This window comes from Protomyctophum parallelum (genome assembly GCF_964188405.1).
Source record: "Protomyctophum parallelum genome assembly, chromosome: 17".
Lineage (NCBI taxonomy): Eukaryota > Metazoa > Chordata > Actinopteri > Myctophiformes > Myctophidae > Protomyctophum > Protomyctophum parallelum.
Window position 1 is genome coordinate 35545043 of NC_139719.1, and position 27260 is coordinate 35572302.

General features: G+C 41.7%; 1 protein-coding gene across 1 annotated transcript; it reads right to left on the reverse strand.

Moving 5' to 3' along the window:
* Positions 1 to 1274: 1274 nt before the first annotated feature.
* Positions 1275 to 25103, reverse strand: top2a (DNA topoisomerase II alpha). The gene is made up of 35 exons (XM_083787588.1): positions 24934 to 25103; positions 23337 to 23489; positions 23008 to 23098; positions 22814 to 22877; positions 22541 to 22686; positions 22348 to 22445; positions 22034 to 22246; positions 20773 to 20946; positions 20483 to 20584; positions 19911 to 20048; positions 19417 to 19555; positions 19106 to 19263; positions 18828 to 18953; positions 18353 to 18463; positions 17003 to 17108; positions 16776 to 16885; positions 16314 to 16406; positions 16018 to 16132; positions 15426 to 15547; positions 14681 to 14829; positions 13706 to 13937; positions 13327 to 13461; positions 12995 to 13195; positions 11322 to 11517; positions 10159 to 10250; positions 9700 to 9846; positions 9374 to 9457; positions 6971 to 7162; positions 5884 to 5997; positions 5135 to 5330; positions 3273 to 3483; positions 2858 to 2898; positions 2649 to 2756; positions 2027 to 2271; positions 1275 to 1809 (listed from the first exon to the last, which is right to left on the reverse strand). The coding sequence occupies exons 1-35, from the start codon at positions 24952 to 24954 to the stop codon at positions 1660 to 1662; spliced, it is 4773 nt and encodes a 1590-aa protein (XP_083643714.1). The 5' UTR covers positions 24955 to 25103; the 3' UTR covers positions 1275 to 1659.
* Positions 25104 to 27260: the final 2157 nt, after the last annotated feature.

Here is a 27260-nt window from a genome sequence, read left to right on the forward strand (position 1 = left end):
ACACCTGAAAAGATTGCTTAATGTCAGGTTATTTTGTTATGCAAAATACAAAATGTAACTTACTCACATATTTGATCAACACTGTAAAAAACATGATTGCAAGTCTCATCCATACTCTACAACTCAACAAGTTGATACTTGCAAGCGTATTATATTAGTAGTTTGAAAGTAGTTCAGCAGTCTGGTTGAACCACTATCCACCCTCACTCACCACACACGCAGTCATTAGTGTCAAAATTCAAAACTTCAGAATTCAAATAATTTGTTGCCAATGTCTTCTCCCTAGTGAGCTTTCATCCACTCATCCAATGAAAACTAAACATTAAAAGACAAAAAAATAATAAGTAGCCTACCCACCTCATTGTATAAATTCACAGTTCGATACAAAGATCTATGCCAGCTTGCTTGACTTATCCTCATAGTTCACTACAAAAGGCCACAGGGTTTATGGCTCAGTAATGATTTATAGGGCAGAGGCGGGTCAGGAAATTCCTGTTGCGTTCCTAATCGGCGGCTATCAAGGGTCCCAAACAGAATTCAAGTTTACTTTAGACGAGCGAGCTCTTGATGAGCACTTGAAAGAGCTTCCCTAATGACAGGAAGGATCTCAATCATAAGACCAATCTTCAAGAGCACAAGGTCCAAAACAGGAACACCCCAACATGAATAAAGAAACCTCAAACATTGTGCAGACCAGTGTTTTCCTTTGCAAAAAGTTGTAGTAATGAGGGAAAATGTTTTCTTGTAAATGCACGCCAATGAGTTTTAGTAATATGCAAATGTCTAAATGGTTTAACTGCCTTCCATCCAAGAATTGATATAGCCTACCCGAGCAGATCAGCCAGTAAAGTTTAGCCAGCATTGAAAAACATGCCAAACCTACCGTCATGTTTGGTTCCGTCTCATGCTCAAATCTAATTTACCGGCATTAGTCTTCCATCTATTATTGTGTTGACAAAATCCAAAAATAAATATTTTTTTAGAAAACAAGATAGCCTAAAGAAGTCAGATTTATATGCCATATGGGTTCTTTATGAGCCATTTGACCTAAACCATCTTGAATTAGTCTTAAACTTACTCAGATTGTGCTACCCAAATGACATCTGAAACACTCAGCATTGGCATAAAGCTCCTTCCCAAGTCATCTCATTTAAATAAAAGGACACACCCGCTTCTATTGCAGCAGTGCACAGGACAGGTCTATTCTTCACAATCATGTCAGCACATAAGCACACCACAAAAAAGCTCAGAAAGAATAGTGATCACAGCACAAGACATTTGTATATGAAACTTTATTGGCAAAACAAACAAACAGCCATTCAAATATTTACATTAAAAGACAGGAACAGACAGGAATTCAAAGAGAATGATGAAATGCAACATTTCTAAAAGAGAATGGTGAAATACAAACATTTATAAAAGAGAATGGTGAAACATTTATAAAAGAGAATGGTGAAATACAAACATTTCTAAAAACCTTACATATTTTAACCAGTCTTATAGCCCATTTTCTTTTGAGGTTAAGATTAACTAACACACCAGTATAAACCAAAAATAAAATGGGTGTGCTTCAAGTATTATTTTTTTATTTATGTTTTAAGGCCATTAACTAAATGTTTCAAAACAGAACTTACAAACTGACCACATTTGGTCTTAAAATTAGTCACTCTCAGACTCGGAGTCAGACTCCAACTTGTATGTGACAGGTTTCTTGGCACGGGACGGCTTTTCCCTCTGTGCTGCAGGAGCCTTAGCTTCACCGTCTGAAATGTGGAAGCTGTCGTCCTCGTCATCCCATTTCTTGGTTTTCTTTAAAGGTCACAATGAGAAGCACATGTAAATGAATATGTATTCTTTTAAACTATTGTACAGCTCTGAAAGCTGTGCTTATACAATTATACACACTGCGAGAGGAAACCCAAAACCGGCAGGCCAAGTAAAACACCCAAAACTAAATTCCTTTCCTCTGCCAACCTCTTGGGCAACAAACCACACAAGTGTAACTTCTAAAAGTCACTTCACTGACCTTGGTGGCAGCCGTGGTTGTTCTGCCCTTGAGACGGCTCATGAGGTCGTCTGAGCTGTCACTATCGTCTTCCACAGCCTTCTTCCTTTTGAGGTCAGGTTTTTCCGTGGCTGCTGGGGCTCTGGCAGGGGCTTTTGCATCACCCTCCGAGTCGCTGGAGTCAAACACAGCGATCGTCTTGGTAGCTTTCTTGGCAACAGGCTTCGGTTTAGACAGAGCATCGAGAATGGACGGTTGCTTGGCATCTGGGGAGAAATGGGGCAGTTACAGATTGGACACCAAAACTGAAACAATGTTTCACTCGGTTATGTTTATGTGTAAATGAAAAAGTACACATACATAAACTTAATTCTTGCATAGTTAGGACTATGACTCATAGCTATGACAACACAAAACTAAAGCAAAGACAGTTGGTTGAATCCATATTCTGGTTCAGCTTTTAGCTAAATTAGTTTTGTAATTCCGTAATATAATATATAATGTAAAAAGTGAAACTTCATATATTCTAGAATATTTCACTTTAAGCACAATGATCTAGAATATAAGTTAAAGGTCAGGGAAATTAATTACAGATTTTAAGACTACAAACTGATGATTATTTAGAATTTAACTGCAGTCCTACCTGCAGACTTTTTGGAAAGAGCTGGTTTCTTGGGTGCCGACTCTTTGGCCTTTGGTGCAGCCTTAGGCTTAGCTGGTGGCTTCATGTCAGGTTCCTCATCAGACTTAGCTGGGGAGGAGAGAAAACAAAAAATCATCATCAGTCAAGTTTCAAGCCCCAACAATGCTCATACTCCGCTTTATAAGGCACCATATGAAAAAAATACTTACAGCTGCTGGAATTTCCTGTTTTGCTCGTCACCACTTTCTTCCTGTGCAAAAGAAGAGTCAGACTGAGGATTAACGCCTTAACTTTTAACCACTGAGCCATTTACAAGAAAACTCTAAATTATTGTATACATTTCAACCCTGGGATGCAGGGTTAAAGCCCTGCATCCCAAAAAGGGTTAAAGTACTGGAGAAGAAAAAAAATCTCCAGGACTATAAAACTATAGGAGTAGGACAGTGCCGACATCATGGACAAATACTGTACATGTGGAAGTTAACCTTTAGCTTCACTACTGCAGAAGCAGACAAAATACAATTAATACGCCATCGATAAACAAGGGAAGAGACTGCTGCATAACAGTCTCTGGTGCAAACTGTACTCCACATCATAATGTCGCAGCCTCGCGTTCACACTTACGTGGCCCTGGGGTCTTTGGGTGGTGGCGAGGGGGCAGCCACTTCACTGTCTGACATGTTGTTGGAATCTATGAAGTTAGAGTCGTCAGACTCGTCATCTATGAAGTTAGAGTCGTCAGACTCGTCACCGATGACTGCTTTCTTTGTTGGCGCTTTGGCCTCGACAAAGTCATCGTCCTCATCCTCGCTGTCCACAACGTACTTGATGGTACCTTTGTGGAGCAGGTGACAATGGTTGTGTTAATGTTTTAAATGTGCTTGTCATGGGCCATTCTGATTATGAGTTCTCTTAGACCCCTTTTCCACCGGATGGTTCCCAATGGGAACCGGTTCAGTTCTTTTTGGTTTTTAGTCCATGAGCCAGAGCTCCAAAATTGGTGGGCAAACTATACCCTGTATTAAATTGTTTATAGGATCAATACAAGTAAATTAATACATGATAACCCTTCCACAGTAGTAGCTTTTTCATATTTTTGATAATTTTGCATATTTTCCTACATAATGCCTAATTTGCATATTTAAAAATGTAAAATTTGTAATACAATAAATCATTGTCTTCGTGTAAGTACTCAATTGGGGAAGTTTAATGGTGATAACAATCTAATATAGGTATGGTTTTGCTCCACTCAATTCATAATTAACGTTTCAATTTTGGAGCTCTGGCTCATGGACTAAGAACCAAAAATAACTGAACCGGTTCCCACTGGGAACCAACCGGTGGAAAAGGGGCCTCAGAGGTTCATTGCTCAACTTTAGAGAAAAGTAATCCTAATCAGACATCAAATAATTTCACAATTCAGTAATGGAGCTACTTTTGGCAATCAATTTCCCCTTGCTTTGTTAAAACACACCCAACAATATAAACAATTTAACCGATTCTCATATTTTGAATAACATTGATGTACATTATACTAGTACTACATTTTTTACCGTGTACTAGTTTGTAGTTACGACACCATGTTTGGATCAGTGTGTTGGCAGTTGGCACCCATTACAGAAAGTCTATTCAAGAGCATGATCAATTTACTGACGTAGGATATGCAATCATCTCCATGATTTGTCTGTAATCACAATATTAGGTAGTGTCAAGCACAAACGGAAGTTAAAGTTGAAGGCAATTAGCCTCAGGAAAAGGGACTCAGTGTTTGAGTTTCAATGTCCTGACATGCTTGATGTGATTCACCAGCCATGCAATGCAGCAAATTAACCCATTTTGGACTGAGGCCGATTCTAAAAATGCTGTGAAAACCTGACCCAAGTTTTCTGAAAAACTTCAAATATTTATATACCAGCATCAAATATTTTGAATTTTTTAATACTGTACAGAACCCCAAGAGGGGTTTTCATCCAGTAGGGTTATAACACCAAAAGGGTTCCCGCCCAGAATGGTGAAGATTTATTACATTTTGTTTTGCCCCAGAGATGATATTGAAACACTTGATATGCATTAACCACATGAACCCTAGGCCTGTCCCCATTCTAGCTACTCTCATGAACCTTGGCATCTCCTCACAATAAGCAGGCAAAGATTCCACGAAATAAAGATATCTACAAGTTCATAATGCGTTTGCGATGCGTTGCGAGCTTGTAGATTGCCTATTCTTGCAGAAGAGATTTTATGTAGAGGGGCGAAAAGTAGGGGACCAGGTTGACCCAGATCAGAAGTATATCGGGTGTAAGTAGTTTAGTTAAGCTAGGTGATCAATTAAGAATGAGACAGTACCGCAGCATAGAAGCAAAGAAAAAGAGAAAGCCACCTCATCCCACACTCACATATAGACCGTTTTGGATGCGCCACGTTGTGAGCTTGCAGGTCTGCTATTTTCGGTGTGACCGAGCAAAAATTGGTGTTGGTGGTCTCACCTTTGGTTTTGCGTTCGACCTTGGCCCTGGGTGGCACCACGTCATCCGTCAACATCTCGATGTCAGACCCAGACTCATCTGACCAGGGGTTTTTCTTGGTCTTCTGCTCCACAGGCCTGAACTGCAGGGTGGTTTGCTTTCCCGTGTTTGATCCTCCTGGAGAAACTGGTACACAAGTAGTGGTAACAATAAAGATCTAGAGTATAGCCATGTTATATTCTTATGAACTTGATATCAATTCAATTAGGTGGAGGAGGGGAAAAAAAGAATCTCCAACTTGTCAGTTGTCAGGGTATGCAACTAGGCCATAATGTGGCGCAATTTAATTACTGCGTAGTATTTACCCATCCTACAGTATATGCTGGTTTATCTGTCAATCATTTTAATCACTGTGGTCCCCATTTTAGGAGACCACAGTGGGGGGGGGATGAAGCTGACATAGCTTCATCCCCCTATTCAAAAATTGTGAATGATTGTTGATTGGCACTGTATAATACAACTGCAGCTGTTCCTAATTATATTAGGGGTAGAAATTAAAATAGATTTGTATGTTGCAGAATTAATTCTTAAAAACATTAAGCAGCTTTTGTTTTGTTTGTAATAAGAGATAATCCAAGTAAAACTAAAATCTGTTTTATTATGGATCACTAGAAATCACTTTTAGTCGGTGTGGGAATTGGAATAGAGATGCATCAGAAATTGATTCATAATCAAATCGACAGGTATCTAAATATATCACCTTTTTCAGCCTTGGTCTTAGCCGGCCTTGCGACCTTCTTCTTTTGCAGTCGTTCTGCCAGACTCATCGGCTCGTTCTCATCACCATCTTCTCCAAACTCAATCTTTGTCGCTACAGTCTCGCTCTGAAGAAAATATAATCATTTTATTAAAAAGGGAAAAATCCATCCCAAAATGCCTGGCCCCATATGAAAAAGATATTGTCCCCCAATCTAAAACTGGTTGTGCCATGCCCTGTGGCAACAACAGTTAACTGGCAATGAGTCTTTCACATCGCTGTGGAGCAACTTGGGGCCACTCATCTTTGCAGAAGCAGGCAAATACCTTTTCGAGCACCAGTAGATAAAACAAATAATGCAGTGCAGTAAAGTAAAAAGGTTTCCAATACCGTGATCTCTCTCATACACATTGGTCATTGGTTTGTGTGAGCTTGACCAAATTACCCACTGTAACTGTCCCAGCAATGGGCTTTTGTAATTTTCTATTCTATTTTATTGCTTACCTTCGGGAAAATACAATATGTGAACATTAGAGGTATGTTTATTTTGGGTACATATTGTAAATGCATGGTGATATAGTGCCATCTACTGTGCTCTGTTTTTGTGGTCGGTCTGGTTCATGGGCAGGTTGAATTAGGCTCACCTGCTCTAATCACCTCATTTAAATCACCTGTTGGGTCTTGGGCGTGTCAGAGCAGAACAAACAGAGCAGAGCTGCAGAGAGGAGCTCTCTCATGTCAGAGAGTCTGACATAACAAAGACAAGAAAGAAAATAATATGAAAGAACAAGAACTTAACTGAACTCCTAATAATCTGTGCAGAAGGCGCATACGGTATGTTCCCAGTGTTTTGTTTGTGTCTGTAAAAGTTTAATTGCCATTGTATCGTTTATTGTTTGTGTACATTTCTTTGTGTTTGTTTAGATAATAAGGACATTCATATTGCATTGTTTCATTGTATTTAAAAGTATATTATGTGATTTCTTTACAGTTTTTCACGGTTGCCACTTGGGAGAAATAAAAAGCCCTCAGTGATATCAGTTGGAACGGTGTCTTATTTCTGCCACGGATGACGATGGTTTAGGAGCAGTTACACCCACCTTGACCCTTGTCTTTTGATTGTACTTGGCCTTCTTGACGGCTTCATCCTTCATGGCGTTGGTAATGCGCGGGACGACACGGCGACCCTGTGGTGAGGGCTGGTACTCCGGCTTCATCTTGGTCACTCTCCCCTTGCCGCCCTTCTTAGCGACGGGCATGACAGCGTCTAACTTCTGCTGCGCCTCCAGACGCTACAAAGACAAGAGCAGGACAATGTAAACTAGAAAGAGGCAATTCTGGGAAATTGCAAAGTGTGGTTGCCTACATCGCACCCGTCAAATGGAATTGCTTTTGGCTCTGCGTTGATGAAACCACCCTCGACATGCGATTCAGATTTGGGATGGATCGGACATTCAGTGCGTGAATTGTGGCGTTTTTTGTAAAATAGGCCCCTCCCACTAACTTCGGAAGACGATTACGGCTGAACGATACAGAAGATCTAAATTCTGACTGTGCTGTTTTAATCAGATACGTCCGGAGATCATGTGTACCGATTTTTGTGAGATTTGGACAAAATCTGTAGGTGGAGGATCCAAAAGTGTGTTTTGAACAAAATTCAAAATGGCAGGAAATATATCTAGATAGGGCCTATATGGGGAGATGCGTCATGACCCAAGGAATCCAGGGGAAAAAACCTTTTGATTGGCTGTTATAGCGCCACCATGAGGCCAACCGGTATACTTCTAAGGTAATTAATTTTAGTAATTATTATGAATCTCTCCTCCAAGTCTTGCAAGTATAGCCCTTACGGTCTCAGAGGAAAAAATACTTGAAAGTGAGTTTTTGCATTTTCCCATTCATGTCTATGGGGAAATGTAATGCACTAATTAATTCATATCAATTAAACTACCGTAATTTCCGTACTATAAGCCGCGGCTTTTTACCCATGATTTGAACCCTGCGGCTTATACAACGGTGCGGCTAATCTATGGATTTTTACAGCTAACGCAGAGCCATCTCAGGCTCTGAGCTAACGTAGCTGCGGCTTATAGTCCGGTGCGGCTTATAGTCCGGTGCGGCTTGTATATGGGATTTTCCCTAAATTTGGCTGGTGCGGCTTATATTCAGGTGCGGCTTATAGTCCGGAAATTACGGTATCCAACAAATGTCTTAGCAAAATACACGCACACGATTCCCGATGTAGCCCGTCGTTTTGACATATGGCTCGAGTGCGTGCGACAAACTGTGGGAGGTATAACATGACAAAATAAAGTTTATCTAGTATAAAAATAATAATAACTAGAAAAAGTGCCCTTCTGGGCACAGGTCTCCACCAGGTTATCCACAGATCCGTGCAGTTAGAGGTAAAAACACTTTTCGGCCAGTTATAGCGCCACCTTGAGGCTGAGTTGAAATTGTTCATGTGGCATTTCGTCTTCGGCCTAGTGGGAATGTGGGTGCACAATTTCACGGAAATCACGCGATGTGTTCATGATTTGCAGCATTTTGTTTGAAACTGAGCACTCCTGTGAACTTTGGAAGCCAATCTTAACCAATCAGGATGGAGTGTGAGAAATCTGAAAGACCGGTTTGGTTGAATGGCTCTAGAGAGACTGTGTACCAATTTGCGTGATGTTTGGACAAAATCTGTAGGTGTGCTGTGCAAAAACCTGTTTTGCACAAAGCGGCCTCCTGGTGGCGCTATAACAGGCCGTTCTGGAAAGTTTGGGGCAGAGGTTCGTCGTTGGCATCCAGGGAGTGTGTGTGCAAAATTTGGCATCGACCGGGTTAACGGTGGCCGAGATTAGCTGGTCACGGACGGACACACACACACACACACACGGACGGACGGACGGAGTGCAAAACATACTCTCTCCCCATGCCTTCGGCCTGGTGGAGACAATAAATAAAAGGGCACAAAAGCAATAGTATGGTTGCCCATAGGCAACCACACTAATGATCGGAACCAGATACCCGAGGAACAGGAACCATGTTAATGTCAGATGCAACAGGATGATTTGTGAGTGGCAACACGAGCACAGCATTACTCAAAAAACTAAATGTTTTTTGTTTTAGTGCACAGTGGTCATTTGAAAGTCACATTTATACTTTTAGATTGCCATTTTTGCTATGACAGTTGTATGCAACAAAGGTATTTAATTAGTATTTAATTTCAAGATTTTGATATCCAGTTGGTTTCTCCTAGATTGTTTATCCCATGATTTTGAAACCCATATTTTAAGTAATTAAAGTAATTCAAATTTGAGATTATTGCCTTATATGGGTTTTCAATGGCACCTTAATGTTCAACCCCTGAATTTACCATAATCCAAAATTTATATAATACATTTTTCATATGTTATTTGGATGACCTTAAGGATCATAAAAAACCTTGAACGATTATTATTGCAATTTCTTTTGGGTGAAATCTTAGATTGCCTGGCCTGTAATCATTTTGTTACCTCCAGTTCCTCTGTGAAAGCAGCCAGGTCTGCCTTCCACAGGTCTTTAGGACTCTTCGTCTTCAGGACATTCAGCTCGGTAGTCTACAGGACAAGGAGAAGAAGCCATTACACAATGAAACGTCAACGAACCACCCTTTTATAGTCAGCTGTTGACAAGCAAAATGACAAGTGAACTTTTGTCAACTGACATTAGCCAAATGAACCCTATAGTGACCATCGAACGCATTGTGAGCATGTAGACCTGCCATTTTCACAGGATGTTTACCTATTATGATATGAGCTGCCCAGAACATTAATTACAACGAAGGTCACTGTTTAATCACCTTGGCGTCCCTCTGCTTGCACAGCTCCTCTTTCTTTTCCTTGGTGAGGTACCACATGGGCATGCTCAGCAGATAGTTGTAGTCCGGGGCATTCTTGTCTTCTGGTTCCTGAGTCTCGTCTTCCTCCTGACCATCCTCCACTTGCTCCTGCATATTTTGAGCGGGAAAATAAAATAACATTTTATTAAGATTCTGAGTTCTGACGTATTTGTGTTTCTGGAAGCAAGTATTCAACCACTTAAACCCCATTACTTTGATGTTGTATCCCCTGGGGTTATGTACTTTGTAGTTGGGGACTTTTCCCCTCTACACTAAATCTTTGATCAAACACGTCACAAGCTTGTAGATCTGCTATTTTCACAAAATGTCTGCCCATTATAACATGTCCAGAATAGTAATGCCATGGTTCATGTGGTTAACATGGCACATTATTTATGAATACTGCAGAGAGCAACACACCTTTTCTTGGCTGTCTTTCCAAGCCTTGACCGGGTCCGAGTCATAGCCCATCTCTTGTAGCATGCGGATCAGCTCCTTTTTTGGCTTGTTCTCTGGAGATGCAAAGGGGATTTAATTTCATTGCATTGCATGATTGCAGAATTTGCAATCATGAAAACAAACCAAACGCTATGCATTCATAAATGCTCATGCAGGGGTGTGAAAAATCTAACAGACTGCTATTTGATTTTTGATTACTTTGTCAATGGGGAAATTTGTTCTTGGCAGCACAACCTCAGCAAAGAGGGAAAGCATGTTCACAATGTAAATATCATACAATGACCACAGGGGTGGGGGTCTGGGGGGTGTGTAAAGTAAATTTCTCCACCGGGTGTACTGGACCAAGGTTCGGTTAGCCAGGATTTATGATCGTGTCGATCCAACGTGCGATAGATGCCACCAGGCTCCAGCTAATCTTCTTCATATGTTTTGGACCTGTCCAGCCTTAGTCTTTTTGGTCAGCTATATTTGATACCATTTAAGATGTGTTACAGTTGCCCATAGAGCCATCCCCTATTATTTCTGTATTTGGCGTCCTTCCTGAAACTATCCCCCTGCCTAAATATCAATCTGACCGTGTCGCTTTTGTGACGCTTCTGGCAAGACGTCTTATTCTTATGCATTGGAGAAAAAAACACACCCCCCTTCACATTCCGACATACGGTACTATATCTTTTTTTAATTGGAAAAAATGTAATACACATTGCGTGGCTCAATCTCCAAATTCAGTAAAGCATGGCAGCCTTTTCTATCTCATGTTGACCGCCTTACACTCATGCCCCCGATTGAACCTGAATAGCTGTCGCCTGACTAGTTTGTGACCATGAACTGCTTTGTATATTGACTATATTAGTGTTTATATATATATATATATATATATATTTTTTTTTTTTTATGTTTGGTTGTCTTGATTTGGAATTTGTGTTTTGTTGTGTGTTTTAGTTTTTTTATATTTGTTACTCCGTTTGTATTTCTCAATTTACTTCTATAATTGTAAAAAACAAAAAAAATTATAAACAACATTAAAAAAAAGAAAAAAGTCTGCATTTTTTCAGTCTGAAAATGTAACCCGATATTGCTGGAGCCTTCAGAAACAAATGTTCGGGTGGCATGCTGCTACTCACCGATTACCAGGGTGCCTTGAATCTTCTCCAGGATGAAGCGTGCCTGGTTGGTGAGTTTCGCACTCTCTGCCCCCAACATGCCCAACAGCCATTCCTTCCTCAGCCCATAGTACTTAAGCCTAATTTCATAGAAGGACTTCAAGATCTCAAGAACCGAGTCGAACTTGTTCAGGCTGCCAACATGATCGAACAGCACCTGAAGGAGACAGTAGGAGGTGCTTGTTGGAAAAGGAACAAATTGAACAAAATTCCAACAATGTTCTCAAGAAGAAAAAGTAATGAGAGCATGCAAGGAACTTGCTTTGCAATGCGTTGTGCGTGCGACTCGTTGTAGGTCTACTATATTTGGCATGCGACAAAGCATAAAATGAGTTTATGCAAGTGTGTTTCAGATAGTAGTTACTAGAGGCGGTTATCGCCAGGTACCTGGCGATGCGATTACACATCGTTTCCGAGGGTCACGATTCGATTAATCCCGATTAATCCTGATTAATTGAGCTATGTTACGATTCGATTAATCCCGATTAATCATGATTAATCACTCACTGATAATCACTCAGTCACTGTGTGACTAATAAACAAAGTGCTTTCTAATGATTATGAATATATATATTATTTCACAGTGCACGTTTTTAACTCAAATCTTTGCTTCTGGGGGGGTCCATAGAAGAAAATATTTTCAGATGGGTGTCCGTGGCCAAATACAGAACAGCAATAAGCAGCTTTCTTTAAAAAAAAAGAATGAGTTTGTACAAGCATACAATAAATATATATTAATAATGACATAAGATGTCATGTCATAGAAATACATGGGCATGATTTCGGTTGAGGTCAGCAGCACTTTATTGCCTTTATTCTTTGTTAGGACAAAAAAGGTGCTTTTCTTTGTTTCCTTATTCAGGGATTAAATTTTCAGTTACTGAAGTGTCATTAAGGAAGCTTTGGGGTAGTTATTGAGACTATTATGTTGCAGCTTTCTGTTTGTTTGCACACAAACGCATTTGATTTTAAAGTATTTTACAATTATATGGCAACATTTTGGATCCTATGATGTTGAGGGGACACGGGAACTCGATACAACTCACAACGTGTACAAGACCATATTGCACACTGACATCCAGAGATGCAGTCAAGACAACCATCCCGATTCTGAACACACGGACAGCTGCCCATGCACTCAGAAAAGGCGACTAGAATTACGAAGTCCATCAGCACTTTTATTGCAAAGGATTTACGTTCACATTCGGTCGTGGGGAGCGATGGATTCCGGGCCATGTTAGCACTTTGGAGCCACACTACATCGTCCCATCTCGGCCACATTTCACAGGCGGTCGATGGTGTGAGTTTTATTGAGTTCTCGTGTCCCCTCAACCTCATACAATCCAAAATGTTCCCTTTCTGTCATCTTTTTTCTCTTCCCCTCCGCGTTGGTAACTCGATCGTTCTGTTTTGGTTGTAGAAAGCTAAAGCGTGTGCGAGCGCTGTGTGCGTCACTCTAAACGGTCCGGTACGACGACGCAGCGCAGTCGCAGATTAGTTCCGACCTTTTGCTCCGGTAAAAAAAAATACATTATATAATCGATGTTTGACATTTGTGCATCGATGAATTATCGCCCATGATGGCATCGCGATTAATTGACTAATCGATTTTTTTCCCCACCACTAGTAGTTACCATGGAGTTGCAGGTGAGCGTGGTCTGCAGTTTGAAGACCTTATGGAGTCCAGCAGCCTCTGCTTCTATCAGCTTCTCTTCCGTCATCTTGACCACGAAACGCACCGTTACGTCGGTGTGGTACTCCTTGTAGTCCGTGATCAGAGCGGGAATCTTCTCTGTGCCGTTCAGCATGGGCTCCAACACGTTCTCCTTGTAATTCTAGAAAACAAAGGACCAGAATGGCAGCGGAATGAGACAGATATAAGCATTTGGTTGTACTGATGAACGCAGCCAAATCAAGGGCATGTATTAATATACAGAAAATAGTGAGGGGCCAAGGGCAGACTAACCTGAGTCCATATTTTGACCGGCAATTCAGAGATTTCAATGGTGGTCGAGTCGATGATGGCCACTTCTCCACTGTTCATGTACGAGTTATCATTCAAATGTTCAAGGGTCCCCTTGAAACCCTTGTAGCTGGGAAGCTGCAGGCAGGAGAGCAAAGTAAATACTTAGTGTCTAGGTCTTTCTCATTGGATTGCTGGACCTTAAATATAACAAATATATATTGGATAGGGACTCAAATTGTGCAAGTGCAATGGATTCCTTAAAGAAAAGCTTTGCTTTAGAGCGGCATAGGAATACCTTTGTGACAAAATGAAATTCTATAATTTTCTTTCTAAAAAGACCCTCCTTGCGACCTGGCATTATACCATACCAACTTCTCACCATGGGCAGCGGCTCTTCTCCGTTGAGCATGAGGTGAACGTTGCTGACGATTTCCCTGATATCGTAGTTGGGGACCCTTGAGGCCCAGCCGGTGCCAATGCCGTCGGCTCCGTTCACCAACACGAGGGGGATAATGGGAATGTACCATTCTGGCTCCACGCGCTGATTGTCGTCAAAGATGTACTTGAGCAAGTTGTCGTCCACAGGGGGGAAGAGGAGACGGGTTAGAGTGCTGTAGGAGAGACAAACTTTATTAGTACAGCATCAGTGATACATAGAATGTAGCTCAAGTTACGTTAGATGATCAGATCAGTCATGTAGCCAATAGCACTAGCACAATAGTCATGTAAGAGAAAATAGCAGATCTACCAGCTCACATATGTGTTGCGAGCCAAGTTGTACATCTTCCATTTACTAGTTTTGAATAAAATAAAAATTACATTACAAAAAGTGTCTGACAAATATACCCAAAACAGGGTTAATGGTGGTGGTCAACATGTTTTTAAATAAAATTGTGTCCATTTGATAACATCACACCAACAGTCTACCAGAAGCAAGAATCAAATCTATCACCTTGAATTTGAATGAAATGGTGAAACCACTCCCCCTACTGGACAACAATTGCATTCTGCCAGAAGGGAAAGTCTGGGCTCTCTCGGGCAGAGATGATGCACCCCGAACCAATTCTGGTCGGAGCTATATGCGGCTGTATGCAGCTGCTAGAGGTGGGATCAACGCGAGACTTATGACATATTGAAGCTGTGCCACAGCGCAAATGTAAACACAACCTAACAAGTCTACAGTAACAACACGAAATTATTATGGATATAAAATGTTTGTCCCGCTGCTTCCGGTTCATCCTATCTGCTTGAGAGCCCAGATGCAGGCAGGAGGGAACTTGTGAACTCAATACTGCTGGCAGAGTCAGGTTAGTACTCCCCAGCAAATGGAACTCTAGAAATGAGGGCTTCTGACCTGAGCATGGTAAAGATGTATCGAGGGCTGGCAGAGTCCTTGCCACCATGGAGCCTGGTTCCAAACTGACCCTGGGGCTGCAACAGGTTCAAATTGTTGCTTCCCACAAAGTCCTGAGCCAAGCCAATAATGGTCTGCATCAGAGAGACCTGGAGAAAACGATTAAGCACATAACTGAAACGGATCATGAAATATTAGAACTGAACAATTATGACCATTATGATCATCCCAAAATATTTTTACAGGATTTTGTGATGTGGCCGTTTATACAAGTAGGCATTTTTTACATGCATGTCATCACACTGTGGCAACAACAGTTAATTGGCTTTGTAGCTAGAACTTTCACAACTCTTGGATTTGGCTTTGTAGCTAGAATTTCACAACTCTTGGAACAGTGGTTCGTGTCGCGAGCTTGTACATCTATTATTTTTAAAGATTTTCGAAAAATATCGAAAATGTAAAATGTTGAATAACTTCAGTGGTTCTCAACCAGTGGTCCTTGACACGGTTATACAATTAGGAGAGATAACAGGCAAAAAAAATCAAAGTAACAATTGTACATCTCTCTAATGGTACCACATCAATACATCATAGAATCATATCGTTTTGGGTCTGAGAGGCTAAATCTCATCAAATGGTGGTCCGTGCGTGGTTCAAATGTAGAATAAAGAATGGGCCTTGATTTGAAAATCATTAAAAACCACTGTAAAGATGATGTGGTCTCAACATTGGTGAGAAAGCTCACCTCGCCGTGGTGGTAGGCCGACATCTCGGCTATAGAACCAGCCAGCTGGGCCACCTTCACCTCCCGCTTATCGTTCCTCTTCATGCAGCAGAACAGCACCTTTCTCTGACCTGGCTTAAAGCCTAAAACGCAACAGGAAACAATACATGCATCACCACGATAGGTACTGCTACAGAGGTGAAGTAGAGGGAGTGTGTACATGTTGTCAATAACAAACGTGTAATGCCGTGTTGTGCACAGCCATTTTACTTTGCAAATTTTTACTTTGCATTTTACTTTACTACGTAGAGCCCAGCAGATATATCAGTTTGGCTCATATAGTCATCTTTTTACTTTTTGCAGCCAATGTGTCGAGATATTTGTTCCTTTTATTTCTTGTTTATCAAGTTAATTGTTCTCTAATGAACATTTTATCAAATCAGGGGGGTTCAATTGATTTCAAGATAAACGTTATAATGAGTCAAAACATCAGTAATCTCTGATTAGCGGACCCAAGAATCTGGTACCGGTCAGAATCCAATTAAGCCATTCAACGACCATTATCAGGCGAAGTCGGGCACGCATCAGGCATTATATAATCTATATCGCTTACCATCAACTAGACAGGGGATCGACCTCTCGTTGTCAGAGTTGGAAAAGAGCACCAGCTCCTTGTTGACAAAGTCATTATAGGAGAGAGACTTGGTGGCTTGACCGTACAGGTAGTCCTGAGGGGAATAGTGTAGAGACAATGGAAGATGACAACATAGTTGACCTCTTGCCATAACGTGTCACATTTTTACAGAATTCTGTAATATAATATTGGCATACATTTCCTATAAAAGAACAATGTACTGTCCCCTCAGAACATGCCATGTGAATACAGTTTTTTTAAGACTTTGTAGGTACCTCTGGTAGGTTGTTTTCCCTTTGCTGGCGCCTTTTGTTCATGAAGGCGGTTAGCCACTCTTTACGCTCCTCAATCATCTTCTTACTGAAGGCCTGAGTGAAATGCAAGAATGGGATGAATGAAATGGTGTGTCGAGTCAATCCTGACCAATTATCAGGGCTTGCACCCTTCAACTCATTCACTGTCTCAATGATAGCAATATTTTAGGGCTGGATTACACAAAGTGTATTAGCCACAGTTCAAAAACAGATAAATCAAATGGTAGGTGAAATGACACCATGACCTATTGGCACTACACCATATTGTATGGAAAAACAGGTCATGAAAATACCTTCAGTTGTTGACCAGAATTAATTAAGATTTCAGGCATATTTGGTTCTGCCAAACAAACACTTTTTATAGGTGCCTCAATGACATGGAGCCAGGAGGACACTAGTGACAGAGAGATGGAGACATCATACCAGGGTGATTGCCTCGTCGTCTGCGACCCCAGAGTACTTGAATGGAATCCGATGTCTCTGCATGTCAGTGAAGTACTCTTTGGCCTCCTTGGCTGTGCTGGTACCCAAACCTAAATAGACACACCATGTTAGACATGCCAACACTCCAGCAATGAAGAGATGTGCATGTTAAATAAGAGTGCTTACTTGTTCTGGATTTTACTACCACACAGGGGTTTGAGACAAACCTTTGTAGTACTTGATTCTCCAAGATTTTAGGTTAGTCTGCTTCTCCTTCCACTCGTCGAATTCCGGGATACTGTAGAACGACAACTCCGTCTTCTTGTTAGTGGCCTGAAGGAAGAGTTACAATAAGATCACTTAAAACCCATTTCATAGTTTTGTTGTGCCATAATAGTTTTCTATTCATCTCGTCAGAAGATGGCAGCCATGTTGCATATACACAGGGGTGCACACATGCGCATGCGTCGTCAAAACGTTTGGTGCGCGGTAGATCAAAGGCATGGAGGCGCATTTGCGCACCAGCTGAGAGACAGGGATTTAGAGAATGCTGACAGGCATTCAAAAGGAACTGAAATGAGATGTTAACGTCCTGTAAGTAGAATTAGAAATAAAACTAGTGTTGACTAATCATTACAAGTGGCTCTTATTTTGATGAGGCAGTTTCTACACAGGAAGTCCGTTTCACTTGTAAAAAAGCTACGATGGATGAGCTGTCAAAGTGCTAGTCGCTAAACCATGTTAGAGACCATATTTACAATATGAAAACTGTCACTTAAACAATGTAGGTTACACACACTGGAATTAAACATGGAACCTACAGGCAGCATTAGGTGAGTAATTCATTGTATATGTGTTGGACGTTTGTGGTTGTGCTAGAGATAAACGGACAGGTGCTGCCAGTGGGACCTTACTGCTGCTTAACAATGACACTGTCTGTGACTAGGTGTACTAGTGTAGCTTTGCATCTGTTGCATCTGCCCACAAATGAATGCGCAATGCTAAATTAAATTGCAAAACGGAAAATCTGTCGATTCATAAAGGCATATTTAACCGTGCAGGGCAAACTGTATGGTTTAATCAGGCCGAGAACCACTTGATTTATTTTTTTGCCTTTATGTCTGTGTTGTTTCGAAAATATTGAACCAATGGAAAGTAGTAAAAAACGCTTTGGACAAAACCTCTCAACTCCATTGGGACCCTCAAACTAACTCCACCACCTCTCATGAAAGTCATTGACAATATAGTCACAACACCAACTTTGATGAAGCAGTATTGATTCGTTTTCCAAAATATAAGGTTTTCTTAATTTCCTGTGAAATGTAAATTTTAATTTCCTGAGAAATTAACAGTCTAGAGTTGGGTGGTTTCTTCGACAGCAGAGATATACTTATTGAGAGCAGACATACAGTAGATGTCAGGAACACATAGGCCAACAGAAATAGACTATAATTATCACTGGCCGTGAGCACACTTGTACAGCCCGACACTTGAGAAAATTGCAATTCACCTGCTCACCAATACCCCTGGTGAAGAGGCTATGGACAAAAGAATATTATATTTTACTAAGCCTGTACCTTAATGATGGGAGTGATGAACTCTTCCAAGAAGTTGTGGCGCAACAGGGAAGGCCAGTTGTGATGGATGAAGTTAATCAGCAGACCTTTGATGTGGGATCCATCCAGATCCTGTTAGTAGAAGAGAAGCAGACAGCAACTGGTTACATACATAACAGTTTTTTCCTTCCAAAAATAGCTAACCTACAAGCTCACGACGCATTGCGAGTTTGTATATCGGCCATTTACCCAAAAAAAGGGTTAACAATTACAATAATTACGATCCTTCAGATAAATGCACTTCCCAACTTTTATCCATTTCAAAAGATTTTATGGCCATTTTTATGGTTGCTTTAGACAGGAAAGGTAAGTGTGGCAGATAAATGCAGGCAACCATGCAACAGATCTACATGATGAATTGAAAACAGGGTGTTTGAAGTTAACTGCCATGGATTTATTGTCAGTGGTGAATGTGAAATTAAATGTGCTCACACACCTGATCGGTCATGATCATGAGCTTGCCGTAGCGCAGAGACTTCAGAGACTCCACGTCACTGTAGTTTTTCTTGTACTGGAGGCCCATGATCTTGATGACGTTATTGATCTCTGCATTCTCCATGATCTGAAAATGTTGTATCAAGTATTCAGCTGTTTGTTTAACACCGTCATAGGACTACCAAGCCATTTCTTAAATGGAGGTGCATGAATAACAAATTTATACAGTAGCAGAACAGGACTGAGCATATATACTCTGTAACCTAAAAAGCTGCAAACCTGTTTGTGAGTAGCTTCCCGAACGTTCAGCATTTTACCCCTGAGGGGGAAGACCCCGTAGCGGTCCCTGCCGACCACACCCAGACCAGACACAGCCAGAGTCTTGGCCGAGTCTCCCTCGGTGAGGATCAGAGTGCAGCTAGAGGAGTTCTTCGTACCTGGGGGAGGATGGGGTACAATAAATTTTTTTGTGACTCGCTTGAAACCCACATTCAGGAATGAACGGGTGAATATTTCAAGAAACTTATATAACAATCCCATTTTGTAATGCTACTCAATATAATTTGTGTTGGCCATGGCCAGATGTTTACCTGCATCATTGGCATCATCCAACTTGGGCACGCCCTTGATTTTGGAAGTTTTGGTAGCTGAGCACTTCTTATTGAGTTGTGCCTGAGCCTTAAACTTCACCCAGTTCATGATGCTCTCCACGATACCACAGGTTGTAGCCTGAAGTCGTAAAGAAACACATCAGCGTTGGGAATGCTTTCAGGAAGAACAGGTGGCTTAACAAAACAGGCGGTCAGAAAATGCTTATTGCTAATGAATACAAATTTCTATCTGTATGGTACATTACTACAATATAGCCTGCGACGCGGACTCCCTACTATTCCACGGAGACATTTCTTATAACAAATCGAGTGTGGTAGGATGGTGTTATTAGGGCTGTCAAACTGGAACAACGGACGGGGACACTACATACACACCCACAAAAGACTGTGACGGTCTTTTTAGAGATAATGGTACAGACAGAGCCTAAAATGTAGTGCTGGATACAGAATAAAGAGGTGTTGTTTGTTCATACCTGTTTGATGAACTGGGCACCGAGAGAACAGGTCGATCCGAAGCTCTTCTGCTGAAGAGTCATGTTCTCTTTGGTCTGAGAGTCAAAGGTGGGGTTCTCAACCAGGCAGTTGACAAACAGCCACATGTGGTTTTTCACCTGGATAGAGAAGAGCACGTCACTTAGGTTAGAATTAGGGTGAAACTTGGCCCAGACCCTTAGCTCAACTGTCTGGGCACCTAGGCTGCTGAGACAGCCTGACGGCGTGTCGCGGGTTCGACCCCAGATCCTGACGGCCTAAGCCGCGTGTCTTCTTCCCATCTCTCTCCCCATTTCCTGTCAGATTACTTTCAATCCATCAATAAAAAAGGCAGAAAAAATCCAAGTCCAGCTAACCATGGTGGAAAACGTGAATGGGTCCAAGATTAAGTGAAAGATGGCCTCTGTGACGCATTGGGAGCTTGTAGATCTGCCATTTTCACCATTTGAAATTTTAATAATCATTAGAAGCTAAAGTTAACCATGATATTGATTACAAGTCATATCAGCCAGTACTAGAGCAGCTGTGGTACAGGTACGCTGTGGGAGTGTACCTGGAAAGGCTTGACAGCTACTCCGGCTTTGTTCTTCTTCTTCACGACCTCAATGAGCTTGATCACCACCTGGTCAGCCACGTAGTCTGTGTGCCTCCCTCCCTGGGGTTCAGAGGACAAAAACATGTCAAGAGTTTAATGAGTGCCTCCAAATAGGATGAAATCCTCAGAGGGCAGTCAAGCTCCACACTTTGCTACCAAAGAACATGTCCTGCTAATTCAAATAAACCCCCCAGAATGCTTTCTGCTCTTCACCGAGGATATACAAGTACAACACAGCAGATTGTTACCTTTGTGGTGGCAATACTGTTGACAAAGCTGACTTGCTGGAATCCCTTCTCACTCGTGGTTAAGCACACCTCCCAGCGGGGATTGACCAGCTCATGGATCACAGCGAGGGGCCCACCCAGCTCATCAGTCTTGTCCTTCAAGTACAGATCTACGTAGTTTCTGAAACTTGTCACCTGGAAGACACGAGGGCATGGTTGTGTTATGCAAGTCTGCGAGTGCAGTGCAGAATGCAGATAGCTAAACAAAGTACATTTCTGTTTTTAAGAAGAAAAAAAAGGTTTAATGATAACATTTACTGTATTCACTGATGGTCACATATTAGTTCACAATTTGGTTGTGTAACTTGTGTTACATCCGTCACCTTTTGAGTGGACCCCAGCCACATACAGGAGATATTATTCCTATACACTAGGATAGGCAACTATCTCTCTCTCCCCCTCCCCCAGGGGTGGGAAACTTTGAAGATGGAGGGCCACATTGCATATACTGTCGTTTAAAAAATAGAAAATCTACACACTCAAAACATGCCGCATGAGCTTGTAGATCCATTTTTGACTCCTGAATCAAATTTATTTTTTTATTGGAATCCTGAAAAGTAATGTTGTGTTTATTTAATTTCAAATGCATTTAGGTTACTCTCATGTTAACTTTATGAACTTAAATGCGAATACATTGGACTTAATTAAAGCAGGTTAAGTTTGCATTTCTGGAATTGGAACAGTTGAAAGCAATAATATATCAGTATTCCGATATTGACCTGCGGGACGCATTAAGTGAATGTGTGGCACCAAGGACGCCAATTGCCCATGTATATCATAGACAGAGTACTGTGGTCGGCTGCGTATGTATGGTATGTAGGCCTGTCCTCGGTGGTCCCTAATTGGCTGTTAATGGCGACGTAATTACTTGCACAAGCAGAGCACGCAAGTACTGTAATCGGCTGCGTATGTCGTTGTTGTCCGTCGGCCAATGGGGGACCACCATTCTTGATGACGTAACTAAGGTACGTGGGTAAGAATGGTGGTCCCTTATTGGCTGTTGATGGAGACTTAACTAAGGTACGTTTCAGGGTAGGTATAAGGTCAATAACGAGTCTAAAGGATTTAGAACAGCAGTTGTAATAGACCTTAGTAGCAGTACTTGCACGCTCTGCTTGTATGCAGTTGGCACCTCGACAGAGTACATTTCTAGTTTAATTTGTGTTCAGCAGTTAAGAATGCTTAGCGACAAGGTATAAGCAAATTAAGGATGTTAACTTACAGGCAGTCGCTTGCCATTGAAGAACACACGGACCCCCTTGGAGGTGCCAGCGATGTCATAGGCGCGCCTGGTCATGAGGGCCACCGTGTCCCTGTCTAGGACAGACATTTTGAACTTGGCCAGATCAGGCATGAAGGTGATGATGGTGTACTCCTCTCCGCCGAAGGGTTTGATTGTATGCTCCCCAGCACGACCCATGTTGTCGTACCAGGTCTGTGAAGGGAGACATGAGCAGGGAGACGATCGAGATGAACAATTCAAGATAAATAATAAATATGAGTCAGAATCAAGGGTGGCTGAATTTCCATCCTTACCTGCTTGAAAGTCCTCTTAGATTCCTTGCAGGAAGTCTCTACAGTGAACTTGGTGCTGAATATGTTGCATAGCTTAGCACCGTATCCATTACGACCACCTACAAGAGCAAGTAACCGGATGAAGATGCTATTCACGTTTCTTGAAAAGCCATTTTTAGTCGTCAGACAACCATATTTATGTCCAAAATCATACCTGTAACTTTCTTCTGATCATCATCGTAGTTGCTTGACGTGAGCAGCTGTCCAAAAATGAGTGCTGGCACAAAGACCTTCTCCACCTTGTGCTCCACCACAGGAATACCCTTCCCGTTGTTCCACACACTGATAATGTTGTTCTCACTGGGAAACAGGGTAGAAGAAATAGTAACTGTACTTATCACCACACGACTGTGGCGGTGCCCTAGCATTTACAGTTGGTCACCATTTTGACTTTTAATCACCGGCCGCACAACAGTGCTGTACTCACGGGTCAATGGTGATCTTGATGCAGGACATGGTCGAGTCCCTCTGCTTATTGTCAGCAGCATTCACTGAGAAGATACCAAAATGTACAGTTGAATACAGCTGTTATCAATGGCTTTTTAAACTTGGGGACAATAATTAAGTTTGAGGAAGACAAAATATTGGACACTGTGGTATTATCCTAGGGCTTTTACTCACCTAGGATCTCATCAAAGATCTTGTAGAGCCCTGGCACAAATTTTACATCACGGCAGTTCATTCCCTCCTCTTCATCATACACCCACATTTGCTATATGAAGAGGTTACTCATGTCATTACACAACATCCGCGTATAATTGGTCCAGAAACATTTAAGATTTTTTTTTCCCCCTTATTGTAGAAAACCATCAGTATTACTAGTAGTCCAATAACAGTCAATTCTCACTTCGCAAAGTCAGTTAGTTATTTTTAAGGATACATTTGTATGAAATATGTTCTATTTTCATGCATTTTCAGAAGTAGTTGCATTACAGGTCGTTTCAAGTTACCTGTGTGACCGGCTCCACCGAACCAATGTAGGAGTCTGGTCTGAGCAGAATGTGCTCAAGCTGGGTCTTCTTTTGGTAGATTCTCTCCACAGACAAACGCTTGGGATCTTTGTCTTTTTTTGTCTTCTCCACCTGCTTGTTCTCGAACATGTTCTGTTGGAAAGAGTGTGGTGTCAGATCTCAACAGGCAATGACTTTTCTTGTCAACTCGGCGCACTGACCTTGTGCACTATCCACTTAGATCATCATCATAGGTACTGGGTCGCACAGTGGCAAGACAAGTAGTTTGAATTATTTTCTACATTAAAATGACCCGTCTGAAGTGAGTGGCACTGTACTGTACTGTACTGTACTGTACTGTACTGTACTGTACTGTACTGTACAAGCCCTTCTCCCTGGCCTGTGTGTGTCTGTGTTAGGCTGTGCAACAGTGACACTTGGTGGTGAACAAACACTAACTTTATTTTAGTGCTCAGAGTCGGACACAGCCAGGGACACAGCCACACATAGCTGGTTGCACCACTCAAAAAACATGCTTTACAAGAATCTTCACGAAATGTTCACTAAACCAGATTCTGCTACATAACTACATACCCTAATTTGTGTTTGATTGTTGCCCCATCAGATAAATGTTTGGTACTTTGGTCACAGTCAAACCACAGACTCCCATTGGAAAAGCATTGAGGTGGCCAGCAAACACACAACACCGAACATGCGCTTGATGTGTGTATGAGGGGATTCTTAACTAGACACAGCTGCGCGACATGAAACTGATTAGCGATAGAGAGAGAGGAGTGTGTGTGTGGGTCTATGGTGTGTACATGTGTGCGTCAATTTAACAAAGTTGCAGACGATCAGAAATCAGCAGAGAGTGATCGACGTTTGCGCAACTCTATGCCGAATTGAAGTGGACTCGGACCCAGACTTTTTTTCTCCTCCCTGGAAATAAAAACGTCTGGGTTTCCGAGGCTATTGTTCAAGCAACTACAAACACATAGGAATCGTCTTCTCTCAGCTCGTTAACTACTAGTATAGTTAACTACCGTAGTAGCGCCGCCGCCACCAAGTGCTAAGTTCTGCTAACAGAAAGAGTCAAGACTAGCCCTAGTCCAGTGCTTTCGCTGTAAGCACTGACTGGACCAGGGCTAACAGAAAGACCAGGCCTTTTTTTGCAAGTGAGGCAAGCGAAAAACACATCATGTTTGGAAAACAACGGCAGATTTAAAAAATATATCGTATTCTGCACCAAAATACATTAATTGTAGTGATTGTACACATTGCTAGACTGTAGTGGGTGTCACACGAGATCTTTCTTTGAATAAAAATGCAAAATGGCAGTATCGTACGTTGCATGATAGCTCTGTTCCATAGCCTTCCTGCTTCGATTCTGCGAATTTCTCGAAGCAGGAAGGCTATGGAACAGAGCTATAGTTGCATGAGAGACTAGGCGCATAATTTAAAAATACTGTCTGATAAACCATTTAGGTCTAAATGTTTTGTATGGTGTTACAAATGAAACACCAGCTATTGGCTACTGTTGAGTGTTTTCCCTCCTTCAGAAAGCTAAGTTTGCTAGTAGCACCGTGTGCCTGCCTACCTTCAGCGGTACAGCTGCCATTGTTCCTTTTGTGTTTATAGTCCAGCAGCGGAGACGAGAGAAAAACGACAACCTATATATTGTTATCTTTCCTAAACCTACGAAATGTGTACTTTATGTAGGGTTGACGGCGACAACTAAACTACTACGAAGTAAGAACCGAGACGCCTACAGCTAGTGTAGCAAGCTTCTTGGATCTGGCAGCGTCAGTTTAGCCTACAGCTGCTGGTCATTTGAAAAGTTCTTCCTCGAGTTCTCGCGCCAACCGCTGAGGCTCTGACTGACAGCCGCTTAGACCAATCATAGGAAACCACTTGTTGGCTTAGTTCGACTGGCCAATGGAACGGATCGTTTCTGGTCAACTACAAATCAGGAGTCAAGGGGTTTAGCCCGCCCGGCTGTCTTCCAATCAGATTATCCGATACATGACAAGTCCAGTCTACGTCAAGTACATTCTGGTCCAATCAATGCCCCTTTTCTGTTTTGACGTTTTTTTATTTGTTGACCCATAATAATAATATTAAACTCTATGGAGAAACCAACAGACAGTTATATGCATTATGACATGCATGAAAAACATTTGACCATCTTCAATGCAAATGTACTATTGTAAGTCATATATTGTACAATGTACACTGTGTGTGCGTACTATGATATACACTACAGGATACAGAGCTTTAACTGGCTAGACTAGACACTAGAATGTAGTGGGTGGCACACGAGATCACGATATCTTTTTGATCAGAGCTTTCTTTGAGTAAAATGGGACCTCATAAAATGCAAAATGGCAGTATCGTACGTTGCATGAAGAGACTAGCGCATAATTTAAAAATACTGTCGGATAAACAATGTAGGTCTAAAATGTTTTGTATGGTGTTACAAATTAAAACATGGCTATTGGCTACTGTTTTCCCTCCTTCAGAATGCTAAGTTTGCTAGTAGCACCGTGTGCCTGCCTACCTTCAGCGGTACAGCTGCCATTGTTCCTTTTGTGTTTATAGTCCAGCAGCGGAGACGAGAGAAAAACGACAACCTATATTTTGTTATCTCGGACTCTGCTAAACCTATAAGTTCTTCTTTGCGGAGTTGCGCTCCTCGGACCTCGAGTTCTCGCGCCAACCGCTTTAGGACCGCTGACTGACAGCCGGTTAGACCAATCAGAATCATAGGAAACCTCTTGTTGCTTAGTTCATTTCGACTGGCCAATGGAACGGGTCGTTTCTGGTCAACTACAAATCAGGAGCCATGGGGTTTGACCATCTTGAATGCAAAGGTACTATTGTAAGTCATATATTGTACAATGTACAGTCACACACACACGCACACACGGGTGTGCGTGTGCGTGTTTGTGTGACTGAGATACAGTAACAGGATACAGAGCTTAAACTTTTTAACAAAGACCTTTTTTGTTTTGACCAAAATAATATGACATAATAAGACAACCAGTAGATGGGGCAATAACCCTTTCTATTCTTTTTCTTTTTTGTAACCCAAAATAGGGCATCCATCCATTCCATCCAAGTAAATTCAATTATTTATGGGGGACTCTGTGTCTGTCCTTGTTATCTTTCCAAGTTTACATCCCTGTGTCAACATATGCGTATTAAAGAAATGATCCAATACAAAAATAAAGTATGTACATGTGTTGAAATTATATTTGTTTTAATCATACATGTAACATGTTAATGGACACACTTTTTCTCCTGAGCTGTTATGGCTAATTGCCACCATCCATGATCTCATCTGCCTGTCCAGGGCGTGGAGAGGGCATAAAGTGGGACCCACTGCTGCAAACTGACTGCATGTGTGGTTTGTCCTCATGGATAAGGTGCCTTTCACCACACCCCCTGTTCTAGTGGCCTACCAGGGCCAAATACAGCGACTAAAAGGAAAGGAAAAGAAAGCCAGCCAAAGCAAGAAAGACAGAAAAAGAGAGGACCCCCCTTTTTTGGATAGTAGTATGATAGGGAATGGGGAGAGAGATGGGGAGTGACATGCAGCAAAGGTCGTTGGGATCGGGATTCGAACCCCCAGCCCGACACGCTGTCGGTGCCTGGAGGCCATGAGAGTTTGTTTGTTGAACTAGAATTTTAATTTATGCTCTTCAAATACAGTTGAGGGGCAATTTCATTGTAGCCGAGACAACAACAGAACACAACACTCAACAGGCAGAGTCATTCACTAATCACTATATACAACAACATCAAAATACATGAATCAGAAGACCAAAATACTCCTAAAAACTTAAAAACAGATGACAAAGGTGTTCCACCAATCATTGCCCTGAATTGACCCAAATACATGTTAGGGCACCTCTTCAGAGGGGT